General features: G+C 43.1%; 3 protein-coding genes across 3 annotated transcripts; 1 reads left to right on the forward strand and 2 right to left on the reverse strand.

Moving 5' to 3' along the window:
- Positions 1-2,669: 2,669 nt before the first annotated feature.
- On the reverse strand, positions 2,670-6,643 carry si:ch211-149b19.3 (protein phosphatase 1K, mitochondrial). Its single transcript, XM_034569329.1, has 9 exons — positions 6,513-6,643; positions 5,807-5,916; positions 5,545-5,721; positions 5,302-5,474; positions 5,127-5,227; positions 4,869-5,034; positions 3,572-3,716; positions 3,089-3,223; positions 2,670-3,018 (listed from the first exon to the last, which is right to left on the reverse strand). The coding sequence occupies exons 2-9, from the start codon at positions 5,903-5,905 to the stop codon at positions 2,887-2,889; spliced, it is 1,128 nt and encodes a 375-aa protein (XP_034425220.1). The 5' UTR covers positions 5,906-5,916; positions 6,513-6,643; the 3' UTR covers positions 2,670-2,886.
- A 914-nt stretch (positions 6,644-7,557) lies between these two features.
- Positions 7,558-8,864, reverse strand: si:ch211-149b19.2 (G protein-regulated inducer of neurite outgrowth 3). The gene is made up of 2 exons (XM_034569335.1): positions 7,893-8,864; positions 7,558-7,844 (listed from the first exon to the last, which is right to left on the reverse strand). The coding sequence occupies exon 1, from the start codon at positions 8,860-8,862 to the stop codon at positions 8,098-8,100; it is 765 nt and encodes a 254-aa protein (XP_034425226.1). The 5' UTR covers positions 8,863-8,864; the 3' UTR covers positions 7,558-7,844; positions 7,893-8,097.
- Positions 8,865-13,452: 4,588 nt separating this feature from the next.
- LOC117752140 (protein phosphatase methylesterase 1-like) lies at positions 13,453-18,788 on the forward strand. Its single transcript, XM_034569330.1, has 14 exons — positions 13,453-13,812; positions 14,535-14,724; positions 14,808-14,865; positions 15,127-15,178; positions 15,261-15,415; positions 15,497-15,587; positions 15,776-15,841; positions 16,246-16,390; positions 16,646-16,763; positions 16,845-16,889; positions 17,600-17,664; positions 18,268-18,335; positions 18,448-18,478; positions 18,585-18,788. Exons 1-13 carry the CDS (start codon positions 13,784-13,786, stop codon positions 18,467-18,469), a joined length of 1,104 nt encoding a protein of 367 aa, XP_034425221.1. The 5' UTR covers positions 13,453-13,783; the 3' UTR covers positions 18,470-18,478; positions 18,585-18,788.
- Positions 18,789-19,843: the final 1,055 nt, after the last annotated feature.

Consider the following 19,843-nt stretch of genomic DNA (forward strand, 5'->3'; position numbering starts at 1 on the left):
AGTGTGAGGCAGCAGTTTGTTCAGAGGCTGCTTTAGGCTCAGTTTATGACCGAAGTCATGATAAGAGAAGTGGGGGGGAGGGCACACACAAACACACACACGCACACTCATACAGACACACACTGCAGATCCTCAGTATAAAGTCCTGCTTCATGATTATTATCAGCAACATTTAGAAAAGTAAAATGTCTTGTGATGAAACGTTGACGCTCTGATGGACGATCACAATCTGCTGCGTCAACGTCTGAACTCAGTTTAACAACTTTACAAGTGAAATCTGCAAAGATTCAATCTCATAAACTAGTTTCTGTTATTGTTTTTCAGTAAAATACAATATTTTAAAAAGGGTTCGGTGTTTTAATGGAGATGTGATTTGTTCACGTTATTTCCTCTGTTGCACAAAATAAAGATTGAATCTGTTTTAAAAGAATAATAATTTGAGTGAGTGTAAAGAATCAGCTCCAGACTGAAGTGACTTGATAAGAGGGAAATGTTTTAGAGAACATTTTATCATGTTGTTGAAGCTGATCCTGTTAAATATGTTAAATATCATCCGTGAAATAATCAGTGAGAACAAATGTCAGATAAATGCAGAGGAATAAAAACTTAGAAAGATAGAAATGTTTTTAGTAACTGTACAAACTAAGGTTCTCTCACAGTTCACTGTGTCACAGTGTTTGAATATTGACCAGAAATAAAACATGTGCAGCTTTAAAGGCTCAATAATTCATGTTAAAACAAAGATGGAGTCGAGAGCCGTGACTTTCACACGTGTTGAAAGTTCACAACACGTGTGTTTACATTGGTTTACAGGTAAAGCTCCGAGTTCACTGAGTCAGGACCGCTCCCTCCACAGCACAGCAACATCAGTGATGAGTCACTTTGAAAACCAAAGAATTCTACATTAAATAAGATGAATATGTGGAATAGAGACAAGTCAAATTCTTTAACACAACGTCTTTGTCACATGCTTAAGACCATAACTCAACTTTATGAAAGCTGTGAAATAACGTGAACAAAGTGAATCTATAACCTGTAGAAATAAAAGTGATTAGGTTAAAAATCTTTCATTTGTTTTTTTTCTCATTACATTTTTAAAAATATTTTCCTCTTTACGTTTAAGGGTAAAAAAACTACTGTTGTTTTTATTTTCTGTATCTATTTCTTTTTATTTTATTTTAAATATTTAGACTTTTTTTGTTTTGTTTTTTATTAAAAAAAATTATTTTATTTTGTGAAAAACGCTTTTTATGTTTGATCCACGTTCACGTCACCAATCGACTGTTTGATATCAATAACTTCATCGCTCTCTGCTGGTGACTATTAGTAACAACAATCATGAAACATCTTTTCTCAGTTTTCTGCAAAAATCGGCTTGTGTCTGAACTTTTTATATTTTTGGTTTAGTGACATTTTTAACATTGAAGATCAATTATTTACATTAACTGACAAACTTGTTTTTAATTCATCGTTAATGTAGTTTAACATTTTTCATTTTCTCAGGGAGACGATTGATTCAGTGTCTCAAGTTGTGAACGTGTCATGTGCGTTTGTGTGTGTGGTGTTGTGTTGTCGTACCTTCAGCATCACCTTGTGGTCACATGAGGGAATTCCACAAATCTCATTCCTTTCTATATTTACCCACCGACACCCGAACGCCTCGTCACACGACAGGAAGGCGGGAGATTCCTGACATCAGCTGTCAATCAAGCAGGAGTAACTTCCCAGTGATGAGCTACATGTTCAGTGCTAATATAGTAAATTAGCTTGTGCAGCTAACAGTTACAGGTTTTAAAAGTTTTTACTTTAACAATTTTAAAATCATTTTAACACTTCACAAACCTATAACAAGTAGAATTGTCATTGCCACAACGCCCCCTGGAGGCCTGGAAATGCACAACGGTGCTGGAATATTTGGAATACGCTTTACGGTAAACGTCACACACACCAACAACCAGAGCCAGAGCTGTTAGCAGCTAGCTTTAAGAAAACGTTAGCTTGGTGTTCTCGGTGTGGACGTCATAGCAGAACTAGCGAAGACAACAAAGAGGTCGAAGGCAACGAAGAAGAGAATGTGACTCATATCGGCTTTTACTCATTTTCCTTCCGGTTGTTCACAATCACACTCAAACCAGCTCTAAGCACCATTGTATTACACCCCCCACCTGTAGGGGGAGCCACAATGTAGCTGGGGGCATTTCTTCTATCGTGTTGCTTTAAGAACCAAAATCCATCTTGACGTAGTTTTACGCCCCCTCTTTGATGCTTCAGTCAGCCAATCAGAAAAGATGCTCAGAAAGTCTCTTCTGATTGGCTGATTGTCTCGGATAACGTAAGGCTAGGCTAAACACAGCTAACGGATTGCAGCTCATTGTTTTGTAAAACCATTAAAAATGCCACTGGCGAAGGTCAATCGTTCTGATTGGACGGTCAGAATCTGAGTGGTGCATCATACATGTTTTTAAATATAAACAAACACACATTGATCATGTTACTTAGTTTTTCTCGTACATACTGTAGTTAGCTAGCCGAGATCTAAAAGTGCTAACATGGCTAACAGTGCCAAAAGTAAAATCACTCAAAAGACGTTTTTAATCACGTTTTTCTTTTAATATTTAAATAATTTTACACAAGTAAAATTATACTTTTGTGTATATAATTTTGTGTACTTTGTTCTCTTCCTGGTGTTAGCATAACTGACATGGCTTGTTAGTGACAACATTTTTTTTTTTTTATGTAAAAATAAATATATAAATATAATCTCTGCCGTGACAAAAAATCTGTGATTTCAATATTTCAGGAGGCTCGTCAGAGTTCAGGGGAGTTTAAAGATAATTTAGAGTTTGAAAAAGATGCAAAATGTTTGTGTCCTTCAAGTCTTGTCATCTACGCCCATCTCCCGCTTGAGGCCAAGTTCCTGCTCATGCTGTAGACGACGGTGGAGCTCTGATGTTTCCCCCACGCTCCCAACGGGACGATGATGACGGTGCCGTTGTCCTCCGAGCCGTACTGCAGCGCCTGAATCCAGATATCGAGTTATAACGAGCTGCTGCAGACAGAGTGACAGAGTTCACGAGCGTGAGTTTACCTGCTGAGCGATGACGTTCGCTGCCTCCGTCGGGTCCTGACACTGGTTGATCACATCGCAGACCTCCTGGTCACTTAGCAGGAAGTTGATGCCATCAGTGGTCAGAGCGAGGAAGGAGTCGTTGGCGTGTTGGACCTGCAGAGACCAACCGGATCTCAGGTTTCCACAAACCATAAAAACAGATCGTATTTGACACAGCGACAACGAATTTTGAAAATTCATCTTTGAGATTTTAAATAAAGATGGACGACATGACATCTCCCAAAAGTGAAGTCAAAACACTTTGATCGCCCCCTGGTGGCTGGCTACTGTGTAGGTCATGAACTTTGGTAAAAGGACATGGACCAAAGATTACCGATCCTCTTTATAGACACTCACTGATGGTCTTTATATATGTTAATATATATATATATATATATATTATCCTTTGGTAAAACATTTAGGTTATAATCTACGTATTTATATATCTGATCTCAGACTCACTGTCTGTCGTCTCGTATCCGGCTCAGCGATGACGCCGCTGTTCTTCAGGTGGAAGTCACCGATGCTGCGAGTCATGGCGAGCCGCCCGTTAACGTTGGCCTGGCCGACGCTGTTCCACGTCACGAAGCCGCCAAACCTCTGGATACTGAACACAGAACACACGACTAGTTACCGACTGAAAGTGAAGCCAACGCAGAAGTGTCTGTCTTCTGTGTAGTGACCAGCAGGGGGCGACTCCCCTGGTAGTTTCTATAGAAGTCTATAGAAAGTGACTTCTCACTTTATAACGTCAGTAAACATTCAGGAGTTTCTGTCTCAGTCTCTAGTTTCAAGTCTTCTTCAAACAGCTGATGTTCATTTAGTGAATTATGATCATTTAGAGTCAAACAGACCATAAAGCACCGGATGTGTTGGGGGGGGGGGGTACCACAGTGTGATTGACAGATAGTATCGCCCAATTGGTGCAGATGGTAGGTGGGCGTGTCCTCCAGGTCTCAGTCAGGCTCCACCTCCCGCTCCTCCAAATATGGCTACTTCTGGTTTCAAAAAACCAAGATGGCGCTGAACACGATGTGAAGCTGAGGCTTCAGAACAGCAGCTCACAAACCAGCGGCTGACGTCCCGGTGACGGTTGATATTCGGTCTCGTGTTCTCTACGTGTCCTGGGTTAGGGGTTCGGGTTCGAGCTAACCCCTAACGGTCTGAGCTCACGATTTGTAGAACTGTGACTCTACCTTTAAGACAGTGGAGAGTTAGTAGGTCACAAGTGTCGTGTGTTTGTGTGACGACAGTTAAACTTAGTCTGGTTCTGCTGCTACATAACGACGGATGATTTAACACACTGTACTGTATGCACAGCTGTCCTTGAGCAAGGCACTGCCAGCTGAGTCTATTTATACAGGACGAGCTGAGCAGCTGCTGGTGAGAAACCTGAAGCCTGCAGCTTGTTTACCTTCAGACTCTGAGATTCAAATAAACCACTTTACAGATTCATCGTAAAAACACAACCGAGAACAGAAAGTTTATCGTTAGTCGAACGTGAACGAAGAGTTTTTTACTGAAGAATCAAACTCTCACTTTTCATTTCTCCTCCTTGTTGGATTTTGTGTCAACGATGCTTCGTCGTTACGGTTTTATATTAAAAAAGAAACTTTTCATCATCCAATATTTGTTGTTTAATTTTTAACAGACTTTATGTAACCTATTTGTATTGATTATATTATTATTATATATTTTTATATGTATTTGAGTTGGTTTAACATAAAAGTTGGAACATGTGAAGAGAGAGTTTGTGTACCGCTGTCTCTCGTCCTTGCGGTCAGGTGTGTGGTCCTTGGTGAGTTTGATGGCTCGTCCCTTCCTGCACAACATCGCTCGGCTGTCGCCGACGCTACCGACCACCATCTCCACGCCATCACGGAGCAAAGCAACCGTCGCCGTGGTGCCGGCTGTCAGGAAGGAGGCTGAGGAGAAGGATGATTTCAGACGTTAGTTCTCAGGGTGTTTTGTCATGTGAATTATTAGTTATTTATCAGTGAGTAGTTGTGTGACTCACCGTTGTTGAAGTAGCTCAAGTGTGTGTGCAGAGCGTGGTCAGCATCTAAAAAGGCTTTTTTCAGAACCTTCTCCAGGTCGCCCTCGTCCTCCAGAGCGTCTCTGATCACAAATATCAAATTACTGCATCTGTATTTTATCTGTTTTTTAGGATAATAATGATGAGGAGTTCAAACCTGATGAATTTCTCCATGAAGGTGTAGCAGTAGTCTGCGGCGTGAGGTCCGCCATGGCCGTCGAACACGGCGAAGTACAGCAGATTGTCATGGATACGGGCCACACGGAGACGGTCCTCGTTCTGTTTCCTGAGACCCAACACTGACGCACTGCCGACCCGGGATAGACTCACCTGTAGGGGACGCTGTTTGTTAGATCTATTGGTTTCATCCATCATCCATCATCCATCCCTCCTCAGTTACCTGTGGAATTGGTTTTCCATATCTGATACTGGACGGCAGCAGTACTGGTTCCTCTATCCTGTTGTCCCAGATACCAAATGAGTCCCATGTCCTCGGTCGGCCTCCGTCGTCACCGTCCAAACGGACCGACCCGCTGGCCCGCCGCACACCCAAAACCCCCAACAAGGCCCCGCCCACCTGCAGGATACATTTTTTTAATGTAGTCATAAAAGTGATGGTCATTCTGTTCTCGTCACGGGAACAAAGGAAGACACGTATTGACCTGTCCAGAGGCTGAGGAGGTTTCTGTGGAGGATCTGAGGAAGGTTCGACTGGTGGAGCGAGCGCAATGCAACAGATTCAGCAGCACAGAGGACGACATGTCTTCAACACCTGAAGGAAATCAAAGAACAAAATGCATTTAACCTGACGATTATCTTCATTGTGTTGTGGGGTGGGGTTAACCTCGGGTCCACATGCCTGGGCTGTCCCTGGCTTGGTTAGGGGGCGTGTCAATAGGTGTTTAAGTCCATTTTTGAACTTCGCAGAAGTGAGGAGCTGAACTGGAGCCGAGAGAAGGTCGACTGTTGGCAGCAATTTGAGGTTAAATATTTCACAGTGTTTGACATTAAGGAGGATTATACCCTCTCTTTATCGTGTGTGTGTGTGTGTGTGTGTGTGTGTGTGTGTGTGTGTGTGTGTGTGTGTGTGTGTGGTCCACAAATAGCCCTCCACCTCCTGCTGTGTTGTTGAAGTGTGTCTGTTACAACTTGAAGAGAAACCCCAGTGGAAACTACTGAGCCTCACTTTATCTAAAATTAGACATTCAATTTAAATCCATGTTGTTGTGTTCAGCTTTTTAATTTGAGACATTTTAAGGAATAACATGTTTTAACTAGAATGTTTTACAGTAGAGATCATATCTCCAGCGAGGCCCAATCAGATGTCTGAATATTTCAACAGCAACAACAATAATGTTATGTCTCTACCTGTGTGGACACAGTGGACAGCCCGTCCTCTGCAGGCAGACAGGTCCGTCTGTGTCGGCCGGTCGCTGGGCTGTGGTCAGAGTCTCTTTATCTCACTCTTTATATTCTCCCTCTCTTTTTACTTTTATTCATAGTGGTCCTACAGCGCCCTCTACGGAGCAGCTGTAACACTTCACATCCTGTGTAATGTACCTGTTCCGATCACTACAACACTGTGTGTGTGTGTGTGTGTGTGTGTGTGTGTGTGTGTGTGCGTGTGTGTGTGTGTGTGCGTGTGTGTGTGTGTGTGTGTGTGTGTGCGTGTGTGTGTGTGTGTGTGTGTGCGTGTGAATAAAACATGGCTGAGAGACTGTTGTTAACATGAGTGTGACTTTAATGTAACTGAATAATTCAGAGAGGAAATCTGCATCAACACACAACTCCACCAGAGGAGGAGTAAAAGAGGACAGAGGTGATGAAGAAGAGGTCACAGAGAGAGAACGTGAGATGAGGAAGGTAAAGAGTGAGAGGAGAAAATGGAGGATGGGAGATAAACTGAAAGTTCATATGTTTAATGGAGTAAGTAGGACACGCGTGTTCCAACTGGAGCCTCGTGATGACGGGATACACAGAAAAGTACATGTATGTCAGATCAAATTAAATGTCATGAAGCCAAATGTAAAACTCAACGTATCACATTAGTAAAGCTCAGGAATGAAAAAAGGAAAGTTAAAGGAAAGGATATGAAAGTGAAGGGAAGGAAGGGGTTAGGTGCCCTCTGAGATATTTGCACTGGTGGATTTCTGGGTGAGCGACTGCTTGAGTGCTTTGTGCTGCATTTTGTAAAAAAGGGAAGTGGATGAAATATTTAGCAGCAAGAAAGAGCAGAGAGCTTCTGTCCTCTCTGCTGCACGTCAACATCTTCCACCCCCGAGACCGAGGACCAATCAGACTCGGAGTCAGATAAAAATAGTTCAGACCTGAGAAGTGTCGCAATTCAGGGATCGACTCCTTTAAAGGCTGCATTTGAAGACCACAAAATGTATTTAACATCTACTTTGTTTAGTTTGGTCCATGTCCCATCTATTAACATGGAGGAGGAAGGGTTTATGACCTATACTTCGCTTTTCAAAGAGAGAATATGGCGGAAAACATCAAAGAGGAAACAGAATCTTCGGAACATTTAAGTGTACGACGACACTCGTTGTTTGAATAATAACTTGGTAAGTTAGCGATGGCAGCTAGCTAAGTGCAGTGGCTCAAAGTAGCTAATGCTTCGACAGGGGTTCGGCCCTTGAGGTCCACACGGCCTACGAAGGACGAGGCCCCTGAATTAGGACACAGGTAGCGCGACTTTATCCACAGTTCAAGTAAATGCTTTAGCTTCAGCTCCAAACAAACAAAAGAGTAAAATATATTAGCATAAATCATAACATGTGTTTGACATGTGTCATGTATGTGTCAGTAAAGTGGAACATGCAGAACAAACTGATTCCTAACAGAGGAAACATGGTACAGCAGTAAACGTGTGTTGTGTGGATACCGTGTCGACGTCTCCTTTATCAACGTGTGTTTTTAAATGAGTGTGAGTTTGAACTTTCTGGACTCAGTCTGCCACAGCAGGTTTCTTCCTACAACATCCCAGAATCCCTCCTCCCTTCTTCCTCCTTTTCTTCATCTTATCTCCTCTGAGGCTGCTGTCAGAGCAGATGGACTTCCTCAGAGTACTGATGTGTTTCTCCTGCTCCCGAATCTTGGACTCCAGGTGCAACTGGATCGCTGTGCCCAGGGACTCCAGGTCCACTGAGGCCCCGTACACCTCCCACGTCATCCCCTGCTCATCCCACACCACCTTCTGTGGCTTCACCATCTCTTCTCTTTCCTCTTCATCCCTGTCCTCATCCTCCTCTTCTTCTTGCTCTCTTGCTCCTTTGTCGTCCACCTTCTCCTCCTCTTCCTCCAATGATCTCTCAGCACTAACATCTCGGTCTTGGTTTTGTCTGAGTCCGAGCACTGACATGAGTCCGGGGCTCTGCTGGAAGCTGTACGTACGCGGACTGGCAGGGAGGGAACTAGCCTTGTCAGTCACAACAGAAGGAAGCACTGATTGGCTGCGCAGCTCGATGTGGATCTTGCAGACATGCTGGAAGGGCGGTTGACCGGCAGGGATGCAGCATAATGATGGGACCATTTGTGAGGCCAAACTGCCTGATTGACAGCTGGGGGAGCCAATCAGGGAGGAGGTGGCAGCCTCCCTGTGGAGGTCTGGGCTTGTGGAAGCTGAGTGTTTGACTACCTCCACCTCCGCCTGTACGCCCACATCCCTCTGCTCCCCTGCCTGCAGTTGGAGCTTCTCACTGGGGTCAGTCATAGTCGCTGTCTCCCTGACCCTCTTGGAGCTTGTTGAATGAGGAGGAGGAGGAGGAGAAAAAGGATGGATGGGTGAAGAAGAACTTTCCAGATGATCTTTCTGGCTCCCCCTCTCCTGCTTCGTCTTGCACTCTCTCTTACCCTCTACTACTGTTGCCCTTGACGATGGGATGTTGCTGCCAGCGGTGATGGCATTTGCATCTCCCTGGTGACGGGGTTTACTTGATGGGGTGCCTAATATGCTTCTGGTATCTGCTGGCGACAGCGCTGCATTGCCAGTTACACCTGCCCTTCGAACACCCCCCAGGGAGGCCACCAGTCCTCCTGCAGCTGTCACTTTGGTCTCCAGCAGTTTCAAAGGTTCCTCCTCAACGGCAGCACTCGTTTCATCTGGTGAGTCAATGGTGAGACTGGCGCTGGTGCTGATGGGATTGACTTGAACAGCAGCCTCTGATGCGGATCCCCCTCTCGTTGTCAAGGCAACAGTGGTTCTAGTTTTGGGGCAGGAGGAGGCCACAGGAGTCAGCGCACCTGAAATCACATCAGGACCTGGAAACAAACACAAACAAAAGATAACACACGAATGACCAGTACATGTTTTTATATTTCTTGGGTTCTTGATATTTCAGAAATGGTAAGCATCTTAGCCTCTATGGTAATATTAATATATCAAATAATATGTAATTGGTTTGGAGTGTTTTACATTAATATTTGCATTTATGTCTCAGAAGTTAATCTAACAAAATCTTTTATTTGTCTTTTAGACACAAAGGTTATTTCAAAGTTCCACCTTTTAAAGAGAGTTATAATCAAATCCGATGATTAGTTTGAAAAGTGGAGGCTGCACAGTTTCCTACGACCGGGATGTGTCTGTATTTAGTTAATTATTCTAATAATTTTAGGATCGGAGGACTCTTAAAGTTCATTCTGGACTTTAGAATAGTGACTTAACAATGTTTTTTATGGAGATTCATCTACGTATCTCAATTTCTAATAGTTTGTGAAAAAAACATCCACCAATAAAAAAAACAGGTAGTTAAAGGGCCCATGTTTTACACCTTTCTGGTATTGGTTCCCTAAGATGATGTATCAGTGGTTTAAAGTGGACAAACTGCTGCAGTGTGTATTTCCATGTCCTCTCTCCGTCCTCTCTGGAGCTGCAGACCTGCCTCTGGAGCCCCTCCTCTGATTGGCTGACTGCACTTTGAGTGACACGCGACCAGGCCTATCAACGCTCTTATTCTGGAGCATTGAAGAACTCTCCGGTAAACACGGCTGAGAGTCACCATGTCTGCCTGGTGTGGAGGGGAGGGGGGGTGGTGGGTTCGGAGGCTGGACTGGTACCGGCTGGTGGGCTGAGAGAAGACTGCTGGAGGAGCTGACTGTTTTCATACTTTGAGGCCCCCTACTGGCCCCTTCAAGTAATTACGGATACTAAAAGCCCAGAAAATGTATTTTAGACAATATGGGCCCTTTAATGAATCGATGTAATTGGAGCATGCTACCCTTTATCAAAATATGAAGATAATTACTTGGAACAGAACCAGGACTCTTCTGGACCTCCCTGCTTGATCCCACTAGATTAGGCCCAAGACTTGTACCAGGACCAGAGCCGGGACCAGAGCCAGGCCTCCTGCTTTCTGAACCAGGTCTCGGAGAAAGCATCAAGGATGAAGAAGAAACATCTGCCCACGCCTGGGAAGACTCTGATCCAGCTTTAGGATCTGGACTGGGTGTAGTTTTGAGGTTGTCGTCTTTGGACCCAGACAGAACAGATCTAGAGGAAGATGGGGATATAGATCTGAAAAGCTCCATCTTTGAGCCAGAGGTCATCAGAGCAGGTTTAGAACTGGAAACAGTATCAACACTAGAGATTAGATTCAACTCAGAACCAGGTTTGAAACTGACTTTAGAGTCTGAAGGAGTCTGAGCTTTAGGAGACGGGGCATCCTTTGACATTTTGATTGATTTGGAACCCACAACCATTTTAGATCCAGAACTTGTTTTGATTTCAGAAGCAGTTTTGGAATCAAGGCTATCTCTGGAACCCATCCTGGACTTGGAGTTCGGACTGGTTTTAGAAATTGACCCAGTTTTAGAGTATAAACTGTCCTTTGATCCCAAACTGATTTTTGAAGCAGAACCACTTTTAGAATCCAAACTATCTCTGGATCCCATTGTGGATTTAGCACTGGCGCTAGCTTTAGAATCCAGACTAGTTTTGGACCCAGACCCGGCACTTGAGTCTTCAATGTCAAGATTCTCCTTGGACCGTGATGTGTTGCTGTTTCTGGTCCCAGTAGCTTCTCTCTGCTTGGATGGTTTGGGACTAACAGAACTTATTTGAAGGGTCTTGGTGCTTCGCGTTGTTGATTCGACCCTTTCATTTTGTGAACTGGAAGTTCTAGAGTCGTTGCCAGCTTGTTGACCTGACTTGGTTTTGGTCGTCGTGCTTTCTGGATCTGGTATTCGGGTTTTGGTTGTTATTGTTGGGGTTCGACTGGCCGGTCCTGGACTGATAACACAAGGATCCCCTTTCTCATTGTGGACTTTGGGGCTTATGGGAGGGTGTAGCATGTTTGGTGACAGTGTCTCTGTGCTAATTCCTTTTCCACCATCTTCTCCACGATTCCTTCGCATTTTTAGGCTCACAGTTATTTTGCTTGTAGTCTTTGTTGCCATTTCCGTTGTCAGTGCTATTTGTGGTATCGAGCTTGAGATGCTTGTAGATTCTGTCCCTAGCATCTGTGTTTGGACTCGTTCGGTCATTCTGGGGCTAGAAGCAACCAGGGGATCCACCCGGTCGGGTTTTGGACTCGGTGCCTTGGGGATGAATGTTGGGGTATGTTTTGGGTTTGATAATTTCAGCCTTTGATCGCCTCTGTTATTTGGTGACGCCTCGGCTGTTGGTGAATGACACAAAGCTGCAATTGTGGTTGTCAAGGTAGTTTCCGTAGTAACTGCCCCCTTCGCTCCAGGTTTACCACCATCTTTATTCCCGTTGGCCTTTTGGTTCTCTCCATGCTGCCCTGAGGTCTCTGAGGCCGGCCGGGGGTTGCTGGGTGAAGTCCGATTTAGGTTGAGATTGAAATTAGGCTCGGTCCCCCAGTTGGCGTTGGGATCTGTGTTGTCAAGGACATCTTCAAAGCCCGCCTCCTCTGGAATCGGGCATTCCGATTGGACAAAATCCTTCTGAAATTTAGGAACCTTTGTTGACGTTTGCATTCCGGTGGTGATGGATGTCTGGAATTTAGTTTGTAGAATTCTCAAAGTTCAACCTGATCAGACGGAGAAACAAATAGTTAACACCTTGACGCAGGGGCGTCTCAACAGGGGCACAAAGCACGTGACGTTCGTCCATAACCACGACAATAGAGTTACTAATATTAGAGGTTTGGTTGAAGACTAGAACGTCTGAATGTGTGTGTGATGTGCGATGACGGGTTTGCAATACAACAGATTAGAGGAGAATTTAAAATATTTCATGACAGAAAACAGCTCTGAATATATACATTGTACTTTATTACATTTAAACCAAGTTTGCTCCTCTGCGACACCTTGTGTCTACTTCATTCATGTCACCGTGATGTTTCCTCCTTTGAATCAAATGGTGGAAGATTCCATGTTCGCTACATATTGTGACATTAAAACAAACTTTATATCATAACAACATATATAAACATAATTTGACTTAATGCACAAATCAACTCACTTAAAAGGTCAAATAAAGTGACGACACTATACGACACAAAAGGAATATATCAGTGATTTCAAAATATAAAACATTACATCTCTAAATAATCTATATAATTATATCTCTTTAATTAATTCTACAGCCTTAAAAACTAAATGAGAGAAAACGTGCAGTAATTTAATATATGCTAAGTCAGATTATCAGAGATTATCTCTACGTCTCTACGTCGTTACACTCGTTCATAACCTCGTTCTCTACGTTTCTACTCACAGACCTCAGTCGGCAGCGTCGGCTGAAATTTCATCTCAACATCTGACGGCAAGAAAAAGCTTCAACTGCTTCAGCAGCCAAGGAATTGATGAATAAATAAAAGAAGAAGGGAGATGGAGGAGGGACTGAGATCCTCTTCATCACCATCATCATCATCACAACGCTTTCTCTCCTCCTCCTCTTCTCTTCTCTTTGCTATTTTCTTCTTATTCTCCCTCTTTTTCTTCTTACTCTATTAATATTTCTACTTTTATTGTATGCAGTATTTCTATTTTTATTCTTCCTGTGTCGATTGTAAAAAAGGATCATAAAAGGCTCATCTTATCTTTAGCATTATATTTTATAGTTTGTTTGTTTGTCTGCAGGATTTCACAAAAGCTACTAAACAGATTTACACTAAACTTGGTGGACAGATGTTCTCATGAAGTTTTGGTGCAGACGTGATTTAACGGGTGGGTCGAGGATTTAAAAAAATGTTTTCATTTCTGTTTGTCAGTTTGTCAGCAGGATACAAAACACAAATGTTCCTGAGAGTTGGTGCGAGTGTTTAATCAGTTGCTTGTTTGTACGTCGGTGGAGAACTTAACGCACCATTAACAACCAGAACGTTCTGCCCAGTTCTCCAACATGCCCGGAGCCGGAGCTCTAATAGATCCATCCATCAATCTATTCGTCTGCTCCTCCCACTTCAGCAGTTGTAGCCAATCGGATGCTGCAGCAGTGACGCTACCTGACAGCAACAGATGACTTGGTGTTGTCTTGTTGTGTGTTTGTTCTCACACCAGCAGTCAGACACCTCCTCTGTTCTCTGCTCGATGGACCTGGGACTCAGTGGAGAGGAAGAGTATTAGTCATCTTCATCACATTTAACAGAAACACACATATAGACACACAAAACTCCTTGAAACACACAAACACACACGGGACTGAAGATCAGCAGCTGCCATCCAGTCGCAGCATGTGGGAGGAGAACTTTGATCCCGAGCAGTAAGTCAACTCTCAGAATCGATCACACAATCATCCAGGCAGATTAACCAGAAGCGTTTCATTCTGAACCTGATTAATCAAATTAAATGGCTGGATTTCTTTCCACTGACGGAAATTTACTCAAACAGCTTGAAATAAGAGTTTAATGCTGAATGTTGAAGTAAAACTCACATTTACTGTGAATCTTTTGTTGGATACGTTGTCAGGAACATTTATCAGCATTTAAACTGGATTTAACTTGAACTGTTTGGTTCCTAGAAGGAAATTTAACAAATTCCAAACATCGGTAATGCAGTTCGCAACAGCTGCCAAACTTTAGAACCATTTTAAAAATACTGTTGAACAAATTAGCTAATTCTTCATAAGAAGATGCTTAAATTATAAAACATCATTTGCAAATAACTTCCCTTTTCCCAATTTTTGATAGCTAGCCCAGCGGACGCTAACTGTTCGTGCAGCCATCGAAGCATTTAGGCAGCTGCGTAATGTTGTAGTTATGAATGATTAATGATATTTGTGTCTTATCTTCTATTGTATTTCTTTTTTTTTTTTTTTTATCGCGGCTTTGCCAATTCGCTATTCGCTGATTCTGTTTCAAGAAGCTTTACCAACAAAAACTATTTGGAAAATGTATCATGTACAACGATATATTCTTGCTAAGACTATAGAGTTTGAGTGGGTAGTATACGGTGTGTATGTGTCTGTGTCTTCATGTCGACCAGCGAGGTTGGCGGTAAGCTGGACTACTCGCCGGTGTCGTGGCGGGAGTATTTTGACCAGATGGAGGACGTGAGTGTGGGGCCGGCCGACAGCAGGGACGTCTTCAGGATTTATAAAGCGGGAAGCGACGGACCTCTGCTGGTTCTGCTGCACGGAGGAGGACACTCGGCTCTGTCCTGGGCCGTGTTCACCGTGAGTATCTGACTGATGCACTAACGGATGGAGGCTCCGCCCTGAAAATCAGCAGCGTGTCCTGGTGTTGTTGTGTGTTGCAGACGGCCATCGCCAGCAGAGTGACCTGCAGGGTACTGGCCATGGACCTCAGGGGTCACGGTGAGGAAATAAAAAAAAGTTCTGTTATAACGTTTGACTCAAGACTTCTTAAGGTTTCATTTCATTAACCAGTTAATAAATCTTACTGAATATGGAACCACTCCAGGGTTTGAGAATTATCTCACATCTTTAATTTGAACATCAAATCAATTTGTCAGTCTGGTTTCAGTGGTTCAAGGTCGAGTCCTGTTTCTAATCTTTCAGCTGTTTCCTTCGTTGTTGACAAAGTTTCATAACTGTGAGAACTTGTTCTTTGTTCAGGTGCCTCCGTGGTGCACCAATCAGACGACTTCACAACACAAACTATGTCCAGGTAAATATTCATCTTCCATCAATCTCAGCTGTTACGACCATTCCTAGTCTTGTTATTATCACTTCGTGCTCCGCCCCCTTAGCGATGTAGCCAACGTGATACGAGCCTGCTACAGCGAGACTCCTCCCCCTATCGTCCTGATTGGTCACGGTGTTGGGGGGGCGATTGCGGTGCACACAGCCAGCAACATGCTGATACCATGCACTGTGGGTCTGGTGGCCATCGACGTCGTGGAAGGTAAATAGACATTTTATTTCTGTTATTTGGATATTTACATGTTAATAAGTGTTCTCAGTGACTCTTGGGCTCCTCCTGCAGGCAGTGCGATGGAAGCACTCCACAGCATACAGAACTTCCTGAAAGAAAGACCCAAGTCCTTCAAGTCCATGGACCATGCTATCGAGTGGAGGTGAGAGTTCAAGGCCCGCTGGTCAGTTCAAGACTCCAGAAGATGCCAGAGAAAGAACTCAGAACTAGTTCTAAAGACATGATGTCAGACCCCATTGGAAATCAAGTTTTACAACAATGGAATGAAAACGGCTGTATGTCTTTTGAAAATCTGTGTGACGGCCAAAGTGCTGCTAACTCTACTTTCAGCGTGAAGAGCGGACAAATCAGGAACCTGGAATCTGCCCGAGTCTCGATGGCTGGTCAGATCAAAAGGTAAAAGTAGATACAGATAATAATTCTGATTGAAATGAGCATTCTACTTGTTTCCTGTCTCACTGTGTCTCACAGCTCTGGTGATCCATTGTGTTGTGATGCGTTCAGGTGAAGCACGGAGTTGTAGGTCACCTGTGTTTTGGAAGCAGTCTGAACAACAATCATTGTAGTTACACCTTTAAATGCCCTGGGTGGACGACTGGATTCATCCAATCGGATCACGGATGTTCTGTCGGATCCATGTGAGAAGGACGGAAAACCCAGTTGAACAGTTCCTCTGTTGAAGCGACGTTAGGTTTTCCATCTGCTGCTTGAATTCAAAGACTGAACCCTCTTTGACTGAGAGACTTTAAACCCGTCACCCTTTCCTCTGATGACCCCCCCTCACGTTCTCTGTCTGGTAGATGTGAGGTGGAGGCGGCCGACACCGCGGAGCAGGCCAGCCCGGTGACCGACGTGGTCGTCCAGCGCAACGAAGAGTTCTACGATCAAAGCTACGTAAATGACAAAGAACACACCGCGTCAGAGGTGAGCCTCGGCGGAGACCAGGTACGAACTGCACAGAAGCACTGAGTATTACCTCACCCGACTTTACGGTTCTGTTGCTTCACTTTAAACACGCGTTGTTTGGTGGAAGTTAAGAAAAGATCAACATTCCAAGTGGCAGCACAGACACCAGCCCATTCCTTCATTCTAATTTCCTGTATCTGAGACGTATGCACAAGAACAAACAGACGTTTTTTCCTGGATTATTAAGAAGATCATTAATAGACTCTTCTGTTTATTTGCTTGTGCACATGCCAGAGTGAGTACAGGTGGCGTATAGATCTGTCGAAGTCAGAGAAGTATTGGGACGGCTGGTTTAGAGGAACCTCGAACCTCTTCCTGACCTGCAACCTGCCCAAACTCCTGTTATTGGCGGGTAGGCCTTTTCAGACCTCTGTACTGTAGCTAGTATAATAAAGACTTGTGAGTAAAGGTATCAAACTGCTTCTCTCACCAGGAATCGACCGACTGGACAGAGATCTGACTATCGGCCAGATGCAGGGTGAGATGTGGATACTACACCGGCAGTTTTTAGTTTCAGTAAAAAGTTTACAGACTTTAGATTTTTGCGCTAATTTACGTGATCTTATCAGTTCTTCAGATGCTGCAGTAATACCCCAAAGGTTCTGGACCTCAGTTCTTTAGAATAAAAGGTTCTGGACCTCAGTTCTTTAGAATAAAAGGTTCTGGACCTCAGTTCTTTAGAATAAAAGGTTCTGGACCTCAGTTCTTTAGAATAAAAGGTTCTGGACCTCAGTTCTTTAGAATAAAAGGTTCTGGACCTCAGTTCTTTAGAATAAAAGGCACTGGACCTCAGTTCTTTAGAATAAAAGGTTCTGGACCTCAGTTCTAGGGACTGTCAGTAGCTTGGCAGGGTCACATTCTTAGACATCATGTACCTTTTACATGATGTGAGACATTCTGAGGACGTCTCTACAAAGACCAGGCAGCCAGACGGGCTGATGGGAAATGTAGTGTTGGAGAAAGAAAGAGTAGAAAAAAACTGTGATGCTGATTTAAGCAGAAATTCTGTTCACACTCATACTGAGGGAAAAGGTGAAGGACACACACAAACACAGAGACACACACACTTACACACACCCTGAGGCGGGGCTTCCTCTCCAGAGGCAGCTGCTCCTGTCAGTCAACACTCTGGAAGTGACAGCCCAGAGAGTAAGACAGATGCTCACCTGTCTCACTCTTTGTCTCCAGGTAAATTCATGATGCAGGTGCTGCCCCCCTGTGGCCACGCAGTGCAAGAAGACAAACCAGACAAAGTAAGAATCGATTTGTTTGTTAAATATTAAAAATTCAGCATCTGTCATCGTTTAATAAAATAATTTAGATTTTTCTTACGGGTTAAAAACGTGTTTGTCTCATCACTAAAACACTTTTCATAAATTAATACCTGGGTTAGGGTTAGGCACTGAAATGATTCTGTTATTCACAAATCCTGAGTCTGTTTGTGAAGCTTCAAAACGATTAAAAACATCAGCATCCACATGTTCAACCACACAGAGCACATCTGGATTCATCGCTGATTAAATCCACCCACTGATGTTTGCAGAACAGATGTTTTAGAGAATTATTTCATCAGACTTTGTGGATTTTATTACCAGACGTGTCCTTTAACTGTGTTTCTGGTCAAATATACAACTTCAGGGTCCACGTTAGTGAGGAGGAGCTACGTTCTGAGGGTCGTACGAATGACTCTCTACCCGTTGTTTTATGTACAGATCTGATTTCTCGGATCTTGATGAAAACAATCAGACGTTATTGGAGGAGTGATATTTATGAGTGTGTGTAATTTGGTGCAGATTGAATTTCAGAGTGTTTCAGTTTCCTGTATTAACCTGAGTTGACTGTGTGGTCGTGTGAAGGTGGCGAAGGCCGTGGCCGCTTTCCTGTTGAGACACAAGTTTGCTGAAGCCAGAAGAGAAACCAGGAGGTAAAACATCACTTCCTGTTACAGCTGCCTCATTTTGATTCTTCCAAGTCACAGAATTTATAGCCTCAAAGTTTTTAACAAATCTTTTATCAGAAAATCTTTGTCTCTGCAGCTCAAACTCTTTGACACAATGAGGTCTGAAGGTAAGGATTTAAAAATCCACTAAAATGACAAAAACTCGAACGTGAATCTTTTCAGATTTTGGTGTATGATGGTGAAGACTTTCTAACATGTCAGGTTTTCTTTCAGATCAGAAATAAGAAACGATTCAGAGACGACTTCCACGTTTTGTCTGAAGAGCAACATGAACTTCTTTATTCCATCTTCAGCTGGAATCAGTCGCTGCTAAAGTCTCAAACTGAATCTAATGTTTGAATAGTTTTATCAGCTGTTTAGTTTCTGTTCTTTCACGAGTCAAAGTCAATTCCACATACAAGTAAACACTCACGCAAATTATTTTTCAACTCAGGTTTAACTGAAAGACTTTCAGCAGAATCGATGACGAAGAGTTAAAGAGTTAAAGTTGAATGTCGATCAACCGACAGTGAAACAGTTTGTTATGAATCGATGAGAAACGACCTGGATTTCTGTGGTTCGCGTTCGACTCGTTAGATCCATGTGTTTGTTGTTCAGGACAAAGTTCACTGATTTATCCTCCTGGATTCCTTCATTAAAATCATGGGATTATTATATTGTTACTAGAATTATAACAAAAGGACATTTTCTCCTTTGGTTTGAACTCAAACTCTTAGTTGATCAGTTCTATTTGCTTCCTGCTTCTGTTTTTCTTTAGTTTTCTATTATTTACGTCTTTAAATGATGTTTTTCATTTGTTCAGTTGAAAAGTACGAGGTGCTGATTTAAAATGTAGTAGTTTGTAGTAATTTCTAAGAATAACTTGAGAATTTCCTGTTTTTATTTTCAATGATGAAACAAAACACCAGACTGGAATAAAAACAAAAACTTGCAATAAAACTTTATTTAAATTCTGTACTGAATCAGAACACGTGCATCAACTGAAACACAGAAACAACATGGCGTATTTACACGCGTGTACGTAGGTGTGTGTAGTTTTAGTTTGCGTGCACAGGACAATCGCACAAACAGACATTTTGAAAACAATGTATATCGTAGAAACGCACACGCCACACCCTGTTGTCAAGCTAGCCCAGGGGTTACCATGGCAACAGATGCAGCTGATCGCCTCTCAACCTTTCGCCGTCTCCCTGGAAGGATCTGAACCTTCTGTCTTTCCTTCGACATTTTCTTACATAGCTTCGATTAAATTGTAAAGTATAAGCAGCGAAAAATATTAAAACTGATGCTGCTTCTGTCGTCAGATGAAAAATATAGTGTGGGGGGGTTATTACGAGTTACAAAGATACAACACAAGAAAAAAATAAACGTGTGAAACCAAAGCAGCGAAGATGAAAAGAAGGAAAAGAGAAGGATGGGAGGAGTAGGACAGAAAAGGAAGAGACAAGTAGAAAAGGTTCCGTGTGACGGCA

This window comes from Hippoglossus hippoglossus, chromosome 18, assembly GCF_009819705.1.
Source record: "Hippoglossus hippoglossus isolate fHipHip1 chromosome 18, fHipHip1.pri, whole genome shotgun sequence".
Lineage (NCBI taxonomy): Eukaryota > Metazoa > Chordata > Actinopteri > Pleuronectiformes > Pleuronectidae > Hippoglossus > Hippoglossus hippoglossus.

Excerpts from the sequence above, each read along its gene's own strand:
- LOC117752140 (XM_034569330.1), top strand. The coding sequence starts at position 13,784 with ATGTGGGAGGAGAACTTTGATCCCGAGCA. Across the intron at positions 13,813-14,534 it reads GAGAACTTTGATCCCGAGCA|CGAGGTTGGCGGTAAGCTGG; the intron begins GTAAGTCAACTC and ends CATGTCGACCAG. Across the intron at positions 14,866-15,126 it reads CATGGACCTCAGGGGTCACG|GTGCCTCCGTGGTGCACCAA; the intron begins GTGAGGAAATAA and ends TTCTTTGTTCAG.
- si:ch211-149b19.2 (XM_034569335.1), bottom strand. The coding sequence starts at position 8,862 with ATGACTGACCCCAGTGAGAAGCTCCAACTGCAGGCAGGGGAGCAGAGG.
- si:ch211-149b19.3 (XM_034569329.1), bottom strand. The coding sequence starts at position 5,905 with ATGTCGTCCTCTGTGCTGCTGAATCTGTTGCATTGCGCTCGCTCCACC. Across the intron at positions 5,475-5,544 it reads ATGGAAAACCAATTCCACAG|GTGAGTCTATCCCGGGTCGG; the intron begins GTAACTGAGGAG and ends CGTCCCCTACAG. Across the intron at positions 3,019-3,088 it reads CGAACGTCATCGCTCAGCAG|GCGCTGCAGTACGGCTCGGA; the intron begins GTAAACTCACGC and ends ATCTGGATTCAG.